The sequence below is a fragment of the Peromyscus maniculatus genome, chromosome 4 (genome assembly GCF_049852395.1).
Source record: "Peromyscus maniculatus bairdii isolate BWxNUB_F1_BW_parent chromosome 4, HU_Pman_BW_mat_3.1, whole genome shotgun sequence".
In the NCBI taxonomy this organism is placed as follows: Eukaryota; Metazoa; Chordata; class Mammalia; order Rodentia; family Cricetidae; genus Peromyscus; species Peromyscus maniculatus.
The window spans coordinates 136,688,920-136,706,794 of NC_134855.1; the positions used below are offsets into that span (position 1 = coordinate 136,688,920).

The 17,875-nt window shown below is 39.5% G+C and overlaps 1 protein-coding gene across 3 annotated transcripts in view; it reads right to left on the reverse strand.

Moving 5' to 3' along the window:
- Positions 1 to 17,875, reverse strand: part of Rbl1 (RB transcriptional corepressor like 1) — a 58,824-nt gene that overhangs the window by 16,205 nt on the left and 24,744 nt on the right. For all 3 annotated transcript variants that reach the window (XM_076571066.1, XM_006984145.4, XM_042276660.2), the window contains exons 12-17: positions 12,330 to 12,467; positions 10,249 to 10,413; positions 8,530 to 8,662; positions 4,057 to 4,320; positions 2,325 to 2,536; positions 708 to 884 (exon numbers count right to left, since the gene is read on the reverse strand). In XM_076571066.1, coding sequence (XP_076427181.1) covers positions 708 to 884; positions 2,325 to 2,536; positions 4,057 to 4,320; positions 8,530 to 8,662; positions 10,249 to 10,413; positions 12,330 to 12,467 — 1,089 coding nt within the window. The remainder of the gene's footprint in view (positions 1 to 707; positions 885 to 2,324; positions 2,537 to 4,056; positions 4,321 to 8,529; positions 8,663 to 10,248; positions 10,414 to 12,329; positions 12,468 to 17,875) is intronic.

Sequence of the window (17,875 nt, forward strand, 5' to 3'; positions counted from 1 at the left end):
TGACCTAAAACATGATGTAGCAACTAAAAGCAAAAACTACTTGCAATGCAGCACAATACAAAGGAAAGGCAATAAAGAACAGAGGCATCCTACACCAGATTATGAATGAAGAGGGCCTGTGTTGCCACTTTACTGGGTAACTTTAGCCAAGTGACTTTCAGCTCTGGGCCTTACTCATCCGAATGTAATACTCTCTTTAAAGTTTTATATCAGAAATGTTATAAGTAGAGGTGGAAATGAGCTATTCACATTTCCCAATTCCTTTAAACCAGTGTATTCTTTTTTAAAAACTTAGAATTTCATTTATGATGATAATGATGGTGTGTATATGAACTCAGGAGCATATGTGACACAGAACATGTGTGAAGGTCAGAGGACAATGTTCAGGAGTTAGTTTTCCCTTTCTTCCCTTCCACTGTGGGTACCAGAAATCAAATTCAGGCTGTCAGGCTTGTATGGCAAGCACCTTTACCCACTGAGCCATCTCACTGGCCCAAGGCAAACTGTAGTCTTATCAAGTGGAAAAGCTGATTATTATGAAACTCACAGAAAAGTCCCGACAATGTAGTAGCTTGAAAGTATTAATAATGGTAAGCAATACTGGTTTGTAGCACAAAAGGAAAACTAAGGATCGAGTTCAACAGCTGTTTATGGATGCTTCAAGTTAAGGCTATTAGGGCAAAGACCTTCTCCCGTCCTATACATACTTTTGCCATGATGTAAAAGGCACACAGAAGGAGCTGATCCAAATGCCTATCTTTCATTAAATCAGGGCAGTGAACTAAAGTGAATTCAAAACATGTCCAGATCTTCCTTCGTAACTCATTTGAAACATCAAGTTTTAAACATAAATCACGTAAGCGCACACTTGCCAAATGATAGACCTAAGATAGAAGAAAACACATTGTTATAAAACAAATCATTTCTCAAGTTTTTATGTCTTAGCATGAATATGGGCTTATAGGCCAAGGTTAAAAAAAAACAGGTAGGCTGTTAATTATCAAATCATCTAAATTTTTTTGTTTCATAGCAGTAGTTCACTGGTGGGTAGAGAGTATAGATGAAAACAAAATTCTCTTTGAAAAATTAGTTTTTTTTTTTTAAAGATTATGCTTATTACTCTATAATGCCACCAAGTAAAGTAAGGAAGAATAAAAACAAGGTCTACCTGCATCATAACTATTATGACTTCAAGCTTTTCAAGTGTTCAGAAGCCCTGAGTATTCTCTTTTGGGTGGAGTAAAATTGCTGAAAGATTTAATATTCCAGGTAGGAAAGATCTGAATTTCTGAGCCTGAAAATAACTTGGGAAGCAAAACTATTAAAAAAAAAAAAAAGTCTCCTGGGATTGGAGAGATGGGTCCGTGGTTTACAGTGTGCATGGTGCCTGAGGCCACAAGGGACTGGAGTTACAGACTGTTGTGAGCCACTACCTGGGTGCTGGGAATTGAACCTGGGTCTCTGGTAGAAAAGCCAGTCCTCTTAACTGCTGAGCCATTTCTCCATCCCCTAAATAAACATATTTTTAAAATAAGGTAGGGAGTGACTGAGGAAGACATCCAACATTAACCGCTAGTTCCATGCACATCCACACATGCATATACACATATACATACTCAAAAGAAAAAAACTTTTGTCAAAGTTAGGATTTTTTTTTTTCTGAGACAGGGTTTCTCTGTGTAGTTTTGGTACCTGTCCTGGATCTTGCTCTGTAGACCAGGCTGGCCTCAAACTCAGAGATCTGCCTGGTTCTGCCTCCCGAGTGCTGGGATTAAAGGCGTGCGCCACCATGCAAGTTAGGAAATTTTATGCATCAAAGAATATAATCAACAGAGTGAAAAGACAACTCCTATAATGGGGGAAAGTATCTGAAAATCATGAATCTGTAAGAATATCCAGAATAAATAAAGGACTCCTGTAACAATCACAAAAATCCAACTAAAGTAGGCAAAGGAACTAAACAGACATTTATGCCAAGATATATAGACTGACAATAAGCCACACTTAATAAGCATAGAGACACCAAAATCCAAGCCAGGATGGCTCAGTGGTTAAGAGCACTGACTGTTCTTCCAAATGACTAGAGTTCAAATCCCAGCAGCCACATAGTAGCTAATAACAACGAGAACTGTAACTCCATTAACAAAAGGATCTGACCCCTTTTCTGGCCTCTGAAGGCACTACACAAGTATGGTGCACAGATATACATGCAGGGAAAACACCCATACACATAAAAATAATTTAAATGTAAAATAAAAATGAATATACAATGCTCTGGTTTAATACTCAGTACCCCAGTCCACAGAGGCTATAGAAACACATACCTTTCTATAAAACAGTGCTAAGGACCCAGTTCTCTTTGGCTTGCTTACTCCGGTCAGATGAGCATCTTGTGCTTTGGTCAGATGGGTCTGTTTTGGAGAGGTACCAATTAATGACTGGGCAGTCAGTGATACAGGGCTCTCAGCTTTGGACTCCTGAGTTGTATTCATGGAAATAGGAACCAGTGTGATCTCTCCAGCATCATTGGCAACACCTGAATGCACAAGCAAAAGTTCTCAGTTTGAGATCCAAGCTGAATGTTCCCAATAAAGTTGTCAATTTTTTATATGTATGTATGCATGTCTGTGTATGAATAAGCATAGGGATATGTTAGAAGAGAAGGCAGCTGTAAAATAGTAACTATATGTTGGAAATGAAGTTTTGTTTTTTCTCTTTCTCAAACAAGATCATGTCTAATTTTGATATTTTTATGCTTAATTTTATTTAAAAAAACAAATTTTGAGTGGGAGGGTATGATGATTCATGCCTATAATCTCTGTACTTGTGAGTCTAAGGTAGGAGGATTGCTGTGAATTTGAGGCCAGCCCAGGCTGCATGATGAGTTAAAGTCAGCCAGGTATAGAGAGAGGGCCTGTCTCAAAAACAAACAAACAAACAAACAAACAAACAGACAGACAGACAATAAAAAAACCTTGTCTTCTATTTTGTATGTGCTTGTGATGTTTTTATATGCCAATTAAAACTTTCAAAAACATCATTTATGTATTTTATTTATGGGGAGGAGTGTGTGTGTATATGTGCCATGATGTGTGTGTGGAGGTCAGAGGACAACCTGCAGGAGTCATGTGAGTTCTGGGGACTGAACTTGGGTTGTCAGACTTACAAGAAAGATCCTTTAGCTGATGAGCCACCTCACTGGTCCTACTTTAATATTTTAAAAAGCCAATTTTACTCTTTTGTGTACTTAAGATGTCTTGAAAAAATCTTTCCTAATACACTAGTTTATAAAGCTCAGATAATAAAGTAAATTCTAACAAAAAGGGTTGTAAATTTATAAAATGTAAAAATTTAAAAAGTAGTATAGGTTCAAAACAGAACAAGAGGTGGAGAACTGAATACTTTAGGGCAGTAAGACTATAGTGTATGCTACTATGAAAGCAGACACACGTCATTATATATCATCAAAATTCACAGAATGTAAAATACCAAGGGTAAACCTTAATGTAAGCTGTGGGCTTTGGGTGGTGATGCACCAATGTAGGCTCACTGATTCTAAGAACATGTTGGCCTGGTGTAATATTGATGTTTTCAGAGGCTGTGGGAGAGAGCAGGGATGATGACAAGAAGTGTATGAGAAATAGCTCTCCTCCTTATCAATTCTACAGTGAATCTTAAACTGCCCTAAAATACAGGGTCAGTTAAAGAAAAAGAAAATAATTGCGGTTTACAAATAAAATACTGGGCTGAAAAGATGGCTCAATGGTTAAGAGCATTTACTGCTCCTGCAGAGGACCCAAGGTTCAGTTCCTAGCATCCACACGGTGGCTCACAACCACCTGTACTCCAGTTCAGGGAAATCTGATATCCTCTTCTAGCCTCTGTGGGCATCAGGCATGTACATGGTACATAGACATTCATACAAGCAAAACTCTATGCACATAAAATAAAAATAAATCTTAAAAAAACAGTGTTACATCATGTGATCCAATTTAATAAGACATTTCTTAAATTTTTATCTAACTCAAAAGTATAAAGTAGAGATGAAGATGTTACCATGCAAAGGAACTGTAACTTTCTGTCCGGTTGTCCCCGTTACTGTGGTTGTGGTCATTGTCAGCAGAGCTTGCCCAGGGGAAATGGATAAGCTTTCAGCAGTAACACTTGAAGGGGCAATTTTCAGTTTTGTTCCTTCTGCCATAATCTTATCTGTAAACATCTCCTTCGGTGGGTCATCTCCAAAAAGTCTCCTCTTAGCACTCCCTGCAGCAGGAGAGCTGTAGCGTTCATGGACAGAAATTGGAGACAGCGGTTGCATATCTAACAAAGAGAAAAAGAAAAGAGTTTAAAATCAGGTTTACTCATTCTTATGCTAAGCACCTGGAATCTAGAAGCAAATAACAAGGTTCCCATCCTCAGGGAATATCAAGTCTAGAGGAAGAGAGAGACGTACGTCATTTCAGTAGAGTGTGAAAGTTATGGCAGCTCATCTTTCTGGATTCCTGAAGCTCTGTCCATACCAACAGAGCAACATATTAAGAATAAAGGAGAAGCTGAGAGGTAGAATGACATGACCATTAATTTAAGAATTAGCTTATACCTCCCAATATTACCTATTAAATAGCACCCAAGAAAAAGGTAGGTACAAGCAAAATTCAGTTTGAGGTCATAGTTTTGTCATTCCCACACTCCTAGCAGTTTAAGGCAGTGCTGTGGTGTAGTGGGTAGCCGTTCCAGCTTTGACCTGGAAGTGCCACCCTCACTGAAGCTTCAGGAACTGTCACGCCTACAAGGCGGAGCTGATAGAAGACACCGAAGACCCGAAATCCGAAATCCGGATGGGTTGGCTCTCTTGGTTCCTGGATCCTGGACGCTGGAGGTAGACCGAGCAGAGTTCTCCAGAGAACACCGCCAGACTGCGCTTCACCTTTCCCAGACCCTGTTACCTATCCCTTCACTTGTAAGTTATCCCTCAAAATAAACCTCCCTTTTAACTATGTGGAGTTGTCTTAATATTTAAACCAGTATCTGGCACCCCACATTGGGTGCCATTTTTGCAAAATACAAATAGACAAGATATTTTAACTGTAATTCTTGCTTGATAATTGTTTTGTTATATGTAATTTTACTACGTTCAAGTTAAAACCTTCCTTTTTGAAAAAAAAAAGAAAAAGGGGAAGTGCTGTGGATGATTTATTGACAAAACGCTGATTGGCCAGTAGCTAGGCAGGAAGTATAGGCAGGACTAGCAGAGAGGAGAATTGGGGGAACAGGAAGGTGGAGTCGGAGAGAGGCCAGCCTACCATCCAGGGAGCAACATGTAAAGACAACAGGTAAAGCCACGAACATGTGGCGACATATAGATTAGCAGAAATGGGCTGAGTTAAGTGGTAGAGCTAGTCAGTGGTAGACCTGAGCTAATGGCCCAAACAGTTTAATTAATATAAGTTTCTGAGTGATTATGTTATAAGTGGTTGCAGGGTCTGTGTTGCTGGGCAGGACTGGAGAAAACTCCGGCCACACTGTGGTTTCTGAGTTAGTAAATACAGATCATCTTTAATAGGTCCATCAGAAAACATGAGCAAAAGTGACCCATGCCACTGCTTACTTAGCCTTAAATTGAGGGTCTTCTCCAGTCAAAACCAAAGTGAGGATTATGGATTGTTGAGGTGGATCAGTCAATTAAGTGCCCATCATGCAACCGTAAGAACCTGGGGATTTGGAGCCCCAACACCCGCATAAAAAAGCCAGGAGTGGTCACACAGGTTTGTAACCCTAACAAAGGGTGAAGGGGGAACGAGGATGGGCAGAGACAGGCAGATCCCAGAGCTTACTAGCCAGCCTGCCTCAAGAGAAAAGGTGAAGAGCACACGATGCTAACCTCTGTCAGACACACAGTTAGGGACTAGGCCTCTTCAAAGCTATAATCTACAGCACTGTCTCCGTCTTTCCCCTCAGTAGAGACGAAGGTTCTCCAGACTGTTTCAATACTACTCGTTCTTTTTAAAGGAAGAAGAGATATTTTATTTTAGAACCAAATATGAGTGATCATGGTCTAGGAACACAGATTTAATTTATCCCAAATTCTGTATTTCAATATGGAAGCCGTTTTATAAAGTGTTCATATAAACATAACAAAGACAGTCATGAGACAAAAGCTGACTACAGCACCCTGGGGCAATCTCTCCTGTGGATCCCTTGTGCTTTCTGATGGCATGATGGCATTCTCTCTCTCTCTCTCTTGGTTTCTTGAGATAGTTTCTCTGTGTAGCCCTGGATATCCAAGTACAGTGAGCAAGTCAGCACTCCTCCATGGCCTCTAAATCACCTCCTGCCTCTAGGTTCCTACCCAATTTGAGTTCCTGCCTGACTTCTCTCATTGATGGACAGTGGAACTATAAGCTGAAATAAACCTTTTCTTCCCCAAGTTGCTTTTGGTGGTGGTGGTTTATCACAGCAATAGAAACCTAACTAAGAGAGTCACTAATAATTATGCATGTCAAATAATTAAAAAAATGGATTTTGTCCTCCAAGAGTCAATATACTCTCAATAGTTCCAGCATTGTTCAAAAGTTCAAGTCCAAAGTCTACTTTGACTCAGGAAAACTTTTAGTTGTGAGCCTCTAAAAAACTGTAATACAAGTTACATTATTTCTGGGTTTTGTTCTTGAGGCAGGGTCTTACAATGTGGCCATGGCTGTCTGGGAACTCACTGTAGACCAGACCAGGCTGACCTTGAACTCACAGGGATCCACCTTCCCAGAGGTACTAAGTACTGTGATAAAGCACCACCACCACACCTAGCTCAAGTCAACTATTTCTAAGATCTATTCAATTCTACATTGCTGTCCAGAACTTTTTACCACTTTCCGAAGCCAATTTACCAAGTATACAATGTGCTCTTTTTTTTTTGTTTTGTGAATGTTAGGCAAGCATTCTACCACTGAATTTTTAACTGAGATGTTAGGACATCTCAGTTACCTGTTTTACACTCAGTAGGTAATTAGTCAATCCACTTTTAAAACATAGGTAATAAAAATCACTCTGGCAATGATGTGGAGGCACTGTGTATTAGTGAGATGGTTGGGGAAGCAGCTCTGGCTAATGAAAATCTTTCAATGATTCTGGGTGTTGTAAAAGCAGCTCTGCCTTCTTTAGTCCTTAGTAAACAATTCTAGCTCCCATGACTCACAAGAGTCTGCAGATTCCTGAGATACCTTTTCTTACCAGAGCACTTGCTTAGCATAGCTTTGGGTTAAGAGTTTGATCCCCAGCACCCCAAAACAAAATAAAAACGTACAAAGAGTAACCCAGATGATGCTTGTTGCCTTCCCACGTCATCTATAACAGAGCATCTTTATTTTTGCCCTGGCAAACTGTCACTTTTTAAAAAGTGTGGATGGATCAGCTATTATTTGTATATTCATTAAATTGAGTGTCTATCACAGTTTTTCCAGTATTTGCAAAGTAGCCGTAGAACAGCCAACGTTTTCTCAACTATGTTAAGAATTCAAGGATGCAAAGTACACACCTTTAATTCTAGCACTCAGGAGGCTGAGGACAGCGGAGCTTACGTCTGAGGCCAGCCTGGGATACATAGAGAAGCTTTCTCAAAAATAAAACACACTAAAAACTAAGAGTTACATAATTCAGAAAGCCGAGTGTGCCAGTTAGTATGTGGTAAGAAAAACAAGACTGCACTACAATCTCCCCATTACTAAGGCTCAAAAGGTGTAATTTTAAGAGTGTAGATAAGTCTTTCAAGGGATGTAGTTCAGTAGTAGAGGACATTTTTTTAAAAAATTATACTTTAATTTATTTATTTAGGAGAACAGCAGACCGTGGTGCACAAGCAGAGGTCAGAGAACAACCTGAATGAGTTAGTTCTCTCCCTCCAGCATGTGGGTCCTGGGGAAATCACACTCAGGTTGCCAGAATCAGTGACTAGATCTAATACCCATTGGGCAATCTTGCCAGTCCAGAAAATCTTTTCCTTTCTCTTTCCTCCCATTCCCTTCCCTCCTGACAGGGTCTTTTTCTATATCCCTGGGTGTCCTGGAACTCACTATGTAGATTAGGCTAACCTTGAACTCACAGAGATCTGCCTGCCTCTGCCTCTAGAATGTTGGGATCAAAGGCATGCATCACCAGGCCCAGCCCAAAAGTGCTTTTTTTTTTTTTTTTGGTTTTCTCGAGACAGGGTTTCTCTGTGTAGTTTTGGTGCCTGTCTCGGATCTCACTCTGCAGACCAGGCTGGCCTAGAACTCACAAAGATCCGCCTGGCTCTGCCTCCCGAGGGTTGGGATTAAAGGTGTGCACCACTACCACCCGGCTCCAGAAATGCTTTTAATACGAAGAAAGTATATAAGAGGCCATATAGAAGGATGGGTTAAAGCAGTGAGCTTCTTGTCAAATCTTAGTGAAGAAATGAGATGTTTTACTATACTATGGAGTTTTAAATTTTTTTCTTAAAAAAAAAAAAAAAGGTCTTTGTTCCCCCCCCCAGTATTTCATCAGTGTCATACCTACCCTTTCGAAGACTCCCGCTATCAGTCCGAACTTCCTTCACTCTTGGATGTATTATTGGAGACATTGGCATCATGGGGAGATGTCCCTGTACATTTCCTCCATTTCCTATTTCAAAGTTATTTGGGAATATAACCTACAGAAAACAAAAACCACTTCATCTTACAAAGATGAACCCAGTAATAGAAACTTATGAGAAAAAGAAACTTTAGTTTATTTCACTTGTCAAAATGTAACATTTTTCAAAAGCTCTAATAGTTACAATGTGACCCAGTAATTCAAAGCATAGATAAAATACCACTCACAGATACCTAAGGAAAATGAAAACATGCCCATAAGACCTATGTATGAATGTTCATAGCAGCATCTTTTTTGTTTTGTTTTGTTTCTCAAGACGGGGTTTCTCTGTGTAGCCCTGGCTGTACTGGAACTTGCTCTGTAGACCAGGCTGGCCTTGAACTCACTGAGACCTGTCTCCCAAGTGCTGGGAATCAAGGTGTGCCCCACTACCGCCTGGCCATTTTTGTTTTTTTGAAAAAAAAATTTCATACAATATATTTTGATCTGGCTGGAGAGATGGCTCAGCAGTTGAGAGCACTGACTGCTCTTCCAGGGGGCCTGGGTTCAATTCCCAGCACCCCCATGGCTGCTCACAACCATCTGTCTCTAGTTCCAGAGGATCCGACACCCATGGCAAAGCATCAATGCACATAAAATAATAATAAATTTAAAAAAAGATAAAATATATTTTGTTCAAGTTTTTCACCTCCCCCAATTTTTCTCAGATCTACCCCACCTTCCTACCCACTCAACTTTAAGTTCTTCCTCCCTTTAAAACAAACAAAACAAGAAACACACACACACAAACCCTCACAAAAATGAAAATAAGTGAAAGACCAATAAGACAAAAACTGCCAATACAAAGCAAAATGAAACAAAAGTCCATAAAAATACCACTTAGTTTGTTTTGTGTTAACCAACTACTCCTGAGCAAGGGGCCTGCCCTAAAAGGTAGTTGATATACCAGTGAGACTCCATCAGAGAAAACTAATTTTCCCTTTGCTAGGAGGTATCAACTGCAGACAGTTTTTAGGTTGGGGTGGAACTCCCTGTTCATTTCCCCTTCTCAGTGCTAGTACGCATTGAACCTCTGTAGAGCATCGATCTTAACAGCCAAGAGAAGGAAACTTAAATGTCTATCAAATGACAGATGAATGAGTAAAATGTGGCATATCTATCTATTCAATGAAGCATTTGACAACAAAAGGAAATGAAAGGCTGACACCCACTGCAATATATATGAAAGGGAAACGAACCAGACGTCATGGACTTAGGCACAGCCATTTACATGACTATGCAGATCTATAGAGACAGCAAGTAGATACGTGGCTGCTTAGGGTGAGAAAGGGAGATTAGAGAGAAGGGACAACCAAGTAGTGAGAGAGTTTAACTGATGTGACACCTATGTTCCAAAACTGTTACCATGAATGTACATAGTAACACACTATAACCCACTCAACTGTACACTTTAAATGGGTGAATTGAATAGCACGTGAATTTTATCTCATTTAAAAAAACTGACTGGGTGGTGGTGGCACAGGCTTTTAATCCCAGCACTGCAGAGGCAGAGGCAGGTGGATCTCTGTGTTGAGGCCAGCCTGATCTACAAAAACCCAAACAAACAAACAAATAAAAAATACTGTTAGCTGAGGCCTGACTTACTTCTTCACAGGTAGGAACTTTGTTTGCAGAAGCATAGAGAGCTTCCCACAGTGCAGAATTATTACTCCAAGCTAAACTCTCCAAAATCTGCTCTTCAATGCTGTTCAAGTGTTTCACCATATCTCTGGAAAGCCCCTCCTCTGAGCGGATCACCACCTCAATAACCTGGAAAGGAGAGAGTTGACATAGCAATGAGGTTAGACTAACCAGCAATCACTGGTCTGGGCAGACAAGCATGAATGACCCTAGCTCTACTGTCTCACAGAACCACAGTGGAGCCATAATCTGTGAACTGCTAGGATCTGTATATATTATAAATTAAAATACAAGATGCTTTTAAGCCTTTTTTCCCTTTCTCTTTATTCTTCTCATATAATACATATTGACTGCAGTCTCCCCTACCTCCCATTCTCCCAGCAAACCCCGCCCCCAGATCCACTGGCCCTCCATTTCCTACCAGAAAGAACAGGTTTCCCAGAATATCAACTGAACACCTTTAAAATATTCCCACACTGCGCTGGAGAGATGGCTCAGAGGTTAAGAGCACTGACTGCTCTTCCAGAGGTCCTGAGTTCAATTCCCAGCAACCACACGGTGGCTCACAACCATCTGTAATGATGCCCTCTTCTGGCCTGCAGGCACACATGCAGGCAGAACACTGTACACATATAAATAAATAAATAATAGTAAGTTAAAAAAAAAATATTGTCACATGCCAGGCTGGCACAACAGGTAAAATGCTTTCTACACAAGCAAAGAGACTGGAGTTCACCGGGCGGTGGTGGTGCAGCCTTTAATCCCAGCACTTGGGAGGCAGAGGCAGGTGGATCTCTGTGAGTTCAAGGCCAGCCTGGGCTACCAAGTGAGTTCCAGGAAAGGCGCAAAGCTACACAGAGAAACCCTGTCTCGAAAAACCAAAAAAAAAAAAAAAAAAAAAAAAAAAAAAAAAAGAAAAGAGACTGGAGTTCAGAACCTCAGATCTCAAATGAATGTTGGTGATGTGGTAGCCTGCCTGTAACTCCAGCCTTGGAAGGCAGAGATGGGGGATCCCTGGATCAGGCTGGCTAGAAAGACTAGTTATACTGGCAGATCTGGGTTTCCTTAAGAGACCCTACTTCAAAAGAATATGGTAAGAGCGCAGTTGAAGAAGATACCCAACATCAACTTTGGGTTTCCACACGCACATGCTTATAGGTACATGCCCACCCACAAATGCAAGCATGCATACATGCACTCATACATACCATATATAGACACATGAAAAGGGAAAAAAATAGAAAAATATTACTACATGGTTGAAATATGTCAGTGAAAGAGTACTTGCCTACTATGTACAAGGTCCACAGAACTAAGTTAATTAATTAGTTAAAAGAGCAGAGTAAAAGAAAATTACACATATTTCTTTCATGTCTTTTTGGTTTTGTTTTTTGAGACAGGATCTCAGGTAGTCTAGGCTGACTGTGAACTTTCTATGTAGCCAAGGATGATTTCCTGAGTGCTGGGATTACAGGGAGGCTTGTAATCCTCGTGTCTGTTTTTAACGGATTAAAAACAGATCCAATGGATATAAACTGGTGACTAGTCCAACAGTGGTAGGAACACAGTCCTAGACTCCAGTCTAGCTTCTTTTTAATCTACTTCTCCTTTCCAGTATCTCCAAAGAACAGAATGAACTATTCGAAAATAATTACGTGTTTCTTCTCTAAGAAAATACTGACTAGTTAATGACTCTAGCTAGCATAGGGAGAGGGCCTAGAGGCTCTGAAATGATAGACTTTCAAACCCACAGTAGTATCTGGGTACATGCTTAAGGAGGCAAGGCCTAGGACAAGGAGAAAATCTGAAGTTAAGTACTGAGACACACTGCAAGTCCATGATTTGAAAAGGAACTCAAACTATGAAATTTGGCTCAATATACTCCTACTTTACTTTTATCTTTGATTATACCCCAAAAGGAGTAATTATTATCAGAACACCTCCAAAAATATTTTCTAAACATTGCAACTGTGTTTCTTCAACATTAAGATAAATGTGTTTATGTGAGGTATACATACCATAACAGAACTTTGCAATCACGTTACCTTATAAAAATAAAATGGTTGCAAATCGAGAACTTCAATAATCCACGGGAATGTACGGGGTGAGCTATATGCAAAGAGCACAATTTCCAGACAACAAGCCATCAAGGATCTATGAAATATATCTTGCTCCAAAAGAACCTTGGGAAAGAAAAAGATCAGAGTTTAATTTCAGTCTTGGTCCTTCTAGAAAGAAAACTATAACCTAGTGGTTGGGAGATGAGGCAGAAAGACTTGTATTCAAGACTAGCACCGAGGTGTAGAGGAAAATGGAGACTAATCTAGGCAGCATATAGAGAAGGACAGGTGGGAGGGAGAACGGACTATAAAAAAAAACCGACAAAATTATTTGTAAAAAATTATGCTAAATTATCAGAGATAATAGGATATTAGGATATAGGTCCATTAATGTCATACACATATGTATGTATCACATATATGTACATACACATATATATCTCACTTTCAAGCTGGTAAAGTTTCCCAATTATATTTACTTTTGTTTATTGTAGATTTTGATTTAAATGAGGTACATGTAAAAATCTGCTTTGAAATGTTAAATAAAATGGGTGATATTTCCATTGAAAGAAAAACTTAGGATTGGTTTTCTTTTAATTTATTTAATTATTAAAAATACCAAAATTTAATTATTTTGTCAGCATAAATGTTCGCACTGAAATAGAAGATAAAATAATGCAATAGCTAAAAGTTCAGAGAAAAATATTTCACTGGGAAGACACAAACCTCTTTCACCATTGAATATAAGAACTAATATGTTTTCAGGTTTTTGTTTTTTGAGACAGGGTTTCTCTGTGTAGTCCTACATATCCTAGAACTCACTCTGTAGACCAGGCTGGGCTTGAACTCACAGAACTCCACCTGTCTCTGCCTCCTGAGTGGTGGGATTAAAGGTGTGTGCACCACCACTACCGGGCTATGTTTTCAGTTTTTAAAAACAGTCATTTGGGGGCCAGAGAAGAGATGGTGAAGTTGCCTGACAACCAAGCTTGACAACCTGAGTTTAATCCATGGGACCACAGGAGTGAAACTGACACCTCACCTCCACATGCACACCTTGCCACATGCTCGCTCTCTCTCTCTCTCTCTCTCTCTCTCTCTCTCTCTCTCTCTCTCTCTCTCTCTCTCTCTCTCTCTCTCTCCACACACACACACACACACACACACACACACACACACACACACACTTAAAAACAATGGCTATTGGAGCCAGCAAAATGGTTCAGTGGGTGCAGGTACTTGTGCAAGCCTGACAAGCTGAGTTTGATCCCTGACCCACATGAAGTTGGAAGGAAAGAACTGACTCCACAAAGTTGACCTCTGACCTCCAAATGTACACCATGACATGCACATGCTTGTACACAAAACACATATACAATACTATTTAAATTTGCATTCATTTATTTTGTTTGAGTATGTACTTGTGTGTATGTACACAACTGTATGTACCATGATGCCCATTGGGGTTATTTATGTGTACTATGGGGATCATACTAAGGTTGTCAGCTTGCACAGTAAGTGCTTTTTACCCACTGAATCATCTTGCTGAACTCCAAAACTACTTTTAAAAAACCTATCTAGTGTCCTTCTTTTATCAACAAGAGAATAAAAGAACCGAAACCCCATCTAGGAAGAGTCATCTGTAACTACAAACCACAAGTCACACTAGACAAAGACCAAAAGGAGAAAGGACGATAAATAACTCGGCAGACAGAAAGACGGCCAACTGTACCCGAGGGCCCGTGGACAGACACTTGGAGGAACTTGATATGCAGAGCCCGGAGGAAGCACAGCAGAACGCAATGGAGGGAGGGGTGAGACAAGGACCGGCACAGAGGGCAGTTCAAACCTGCAGGGTGAGAGTGCGCCAGGCTACACACAACCAGATTCTGAGGGTCAATGAGGGAAAGCTGTTCTTCAGAGGAGCTGAACAAGACTCACAGGTACTTAGAAGAGGTCCAAGTCTGTAAACTGGACTGTGAGACAGTTTCCCTTCCTTGTCTTGCTCCATAACACCAATAACCAGGCAAGAGATTAGAACAGAACAGTAACTGGTGAGACTCTCATCACCTGAACCACTGGACTTTATCCTCACAGTTTATCAACTTTTTGGTGCTTTATTCATATGTAAGTGGACAATCAAGAATGACCTACCATTTGCAGAAAACCTTTCCTTGAAATACAGAGCAAAATATACAGAAACACTTAGGAGACATGTTGGGCAATACAAGAAAACATCAAAGAAAAATAATTAACCTTAGAAATAAAAAAGAAATGCAAAAATTTAGGGGTATGTGCTCAGTGGTAGAGCACTTGCCTCATACACGGGGCTCTGAGTTCATAAAACAGAGCATTGTAAAACTATAAAACAAAACAAACACAATGAATCATAGGTTTAGATGAAAGTTTAGATGAAAAAGGCAGCTCTGTAGGAATGCCCAATGGATAAATGTAAAACCCACAAAAAGGCACATTAGAAGGCTAGGGTTGTAGCATAGTTGGTAGAGTGCTTATCTAGCATGCACAAAGCCCTGAGTTCCCTACCACCATATAAACTGAGTATGGTGACACATGTCCATAATCCCAGCACCTGGGAGGTGAAAGCACGAAGATCAGGAGTTCAAGGTCATCCCTGGCTATTCAGTGAGTTAGAGGCCAGAGGCCAGTCTAGGCTACATAAGATCCTGTCTCAAAAATAAATAAATAAATAAATAAATAAATAAATAAATAAATAAATAAATAAATAAATAAATAAAAATAAAAAGCTAGGTGGTGGTGGCGCATGCCTTTAATCCTAGCACTTGGGACTCGGGAGGCAGAGCCACATCATTGTGAGTTCGATGCCAGCCTGGTCCACAGAGCGAGATCCAGGACAGGCACCAAAACTGCCCAGAGAAACCCTGTCTCGAAAAACCAAAAAAATTATTACAAATTTAACATCAGTGGTAAAAGAAAGATACTGAAAATTCTAGAAAGAAGGCTGAGGCAGTAGGATCAGGAGTTTCAGACCAGCCTACACCACATACCAAGTTCCAGGCCAGCTTGGGATGCAGAGAGAACTATTTAAAAGAGTCATGAGCTAGAGAGAGAGCACAATGGTTAATACCATTGGCAGCTGAGTTACAGTTCTCAGTCAGCCATATGGTGGCTCATGCCATCTATAATGTATATGCAGATAGAGCACTATATACAAAAATAAATCTTAAAAATTATTTAAAAAAAAAAAGATTTCCGAAGCTGGGTGGTGGTGGCACACACCTTCAATCCCAGCACTCAGGAGGCAGAGGCAGGAGGATCTCTGTGAGTTAGGGGCCAGTCTAGTCTACAGATTGAGTTCCAAGACAGCCAGGGCTATACAGAAAAACCCTGCCTCAAAAACAAACAAACAAACAAGCAAACAAATAAACAAAACCAAAACAAAACATATATCTGAATGAGACAAATTCACAATTACATTCAAACATTTTATTTATTTATTTTTTATTTATTTATTTATTTATTTATTTTGGTTTTTCAAGACAGGGTTTCTCTGTGTAACTTTGCACCTTTCCTGGAACTCGCTTTGTAGACTAGGCTGGCCTCAAACTCAAAGATCTGTCTGCCTCTGCCTCCCAAGTGCTGGGATTAAAGACGTGCGCCACCACTGCCCCAAACATTTTAATATCCCTCTCTCAACAACAGAAAATCAGGAAGGAAATAGACTCAGCAATGTCATGAATAATAATAACAGAACTCTCAATGTCATAAAATATAACTGGACATTTAGAGATATTTAGAAAACATTCCACACCACAGCAGAATATACATTTTCTTCAGGTTTCTACAAAATATTTACCAAGATAAACTCTGTCTTAGGCTACAAATATAGTATCAATAAATTAAAAGAGATAGATTCATACAATGTGTTATAAAGTTGTAAAAAGGTTAAACAGTGGCTGAGTGTAATGTGCTATAAAGGGCCAGCATGAAGGCCTTTTTGGTAACAGAGAGTTCTACGTGATAGACACCATTTATCTGTGGTTTTGCTTTCTCGGGTTTCTTTTATTTGCCCATTGTCAGTTTTGATTGAAAAAATCTTAAATGAAAAGTCAGACAATAAATCTTAAGTTTTAAACTGTGAGCTATTCTGAGCAGTATAATAAAACATCACACTGTCTCACTCTATCCTGCTGTGGATGTGAATCATCACTTTGTCTAATATATCCATACTGTATATATTACCTGCTCATTAGTCATTTAGTAGTAGCGATCATGCTGTGTATCTCAGTGCTTATGTTTAAATAACCCTCATTTTACTTAATAATGACCCAAAAGTGCAAGACTAGAGATGGTAGCAGTTTGGATATGACAAAGAGTAACCACCAAGTGATTTGTCTAGGTGAAAGGATAAAAGTACTATGAAGTACTTAGAGATGGATAATATTCACATAATTATATATATAATATATATAATAACAATCAATAACATCTTGTTATAAGTATTATTAGTAGTAATTATTAGTGTTACTCTCTCACTGTGCCTATATAAATTAAACTTTAGCAGCCAGGCATGCTGACACAACTGTCATTCTAGCACTTGGGAAGCAGATCAGGAAGATTGCAACCAACTTTGGCTATATAGTGAGATCCTGTCTCACAAAACAAAAACAGGCTGGTGAGATGGTTTGGCAGGTAAGGGTTCTTGTCATGAAGCTTGAGGACATGAGTTCAAAGCCTGGGACACACCAGGGTGGAAGGAAGGAACCTAAAGCTGTCCTCTGACCTCCACATATATGCTACAGCATATACGTGTACAAATATATGCTTAATAAATAATAACTATTTCAAAACCCCCAAAGCAAGCAATTTTATCACTATAATATAAATAGTATATAAATATATTTTTATATAAATATATTTATTTATATAAATACTATTTATATTATAGCAGAATAAAGAAATACAAGATTAGGGGCTATCTGAATACTAACTCTTCTCCAAAAAGGGGGACTACTGTATCTTGATTTTTGTGCTGGTTACATGACCGACACAAGATACACCTGTAGAAGAGTAGACACAGTATTTGATACCATACTATTAAACTGTAATCCCTGTAGGAAACTGATCTATCACTTTTGCAACTTTCTAAGACTCTATAACTATTTCAAAATAAAAGTAAAAAATTTTACTTCTCCCTCAGGTGTTCCATTAAGATGTCAGCATAAACATGAGACAAATGTATGAAATTTGAGAAAAAGAACCAATACTAAAGAAGTAAGATGAAAAATTCCAGGGTGAACACAGGAATTCTATTCGAATAGTCACACAGCATCCTTACATATCTACCTGTCTCTACTGGCACAGAAGATGGGAGGACTCTAAGAGTTGCTGCAGAGGCATAGAGGAAAGAGGCGAAAGCTGAACCATCTTACAATAGGTTTAACTTTGTAAAAAATTTCTTTAAGGGGCTGGAGAGATGGCTCAGGTAAGGGCACTTGATGCCAAGCCTGACAACCTTAGTTTGATCTTCAGGACCCACGTGGCAGAAGGAG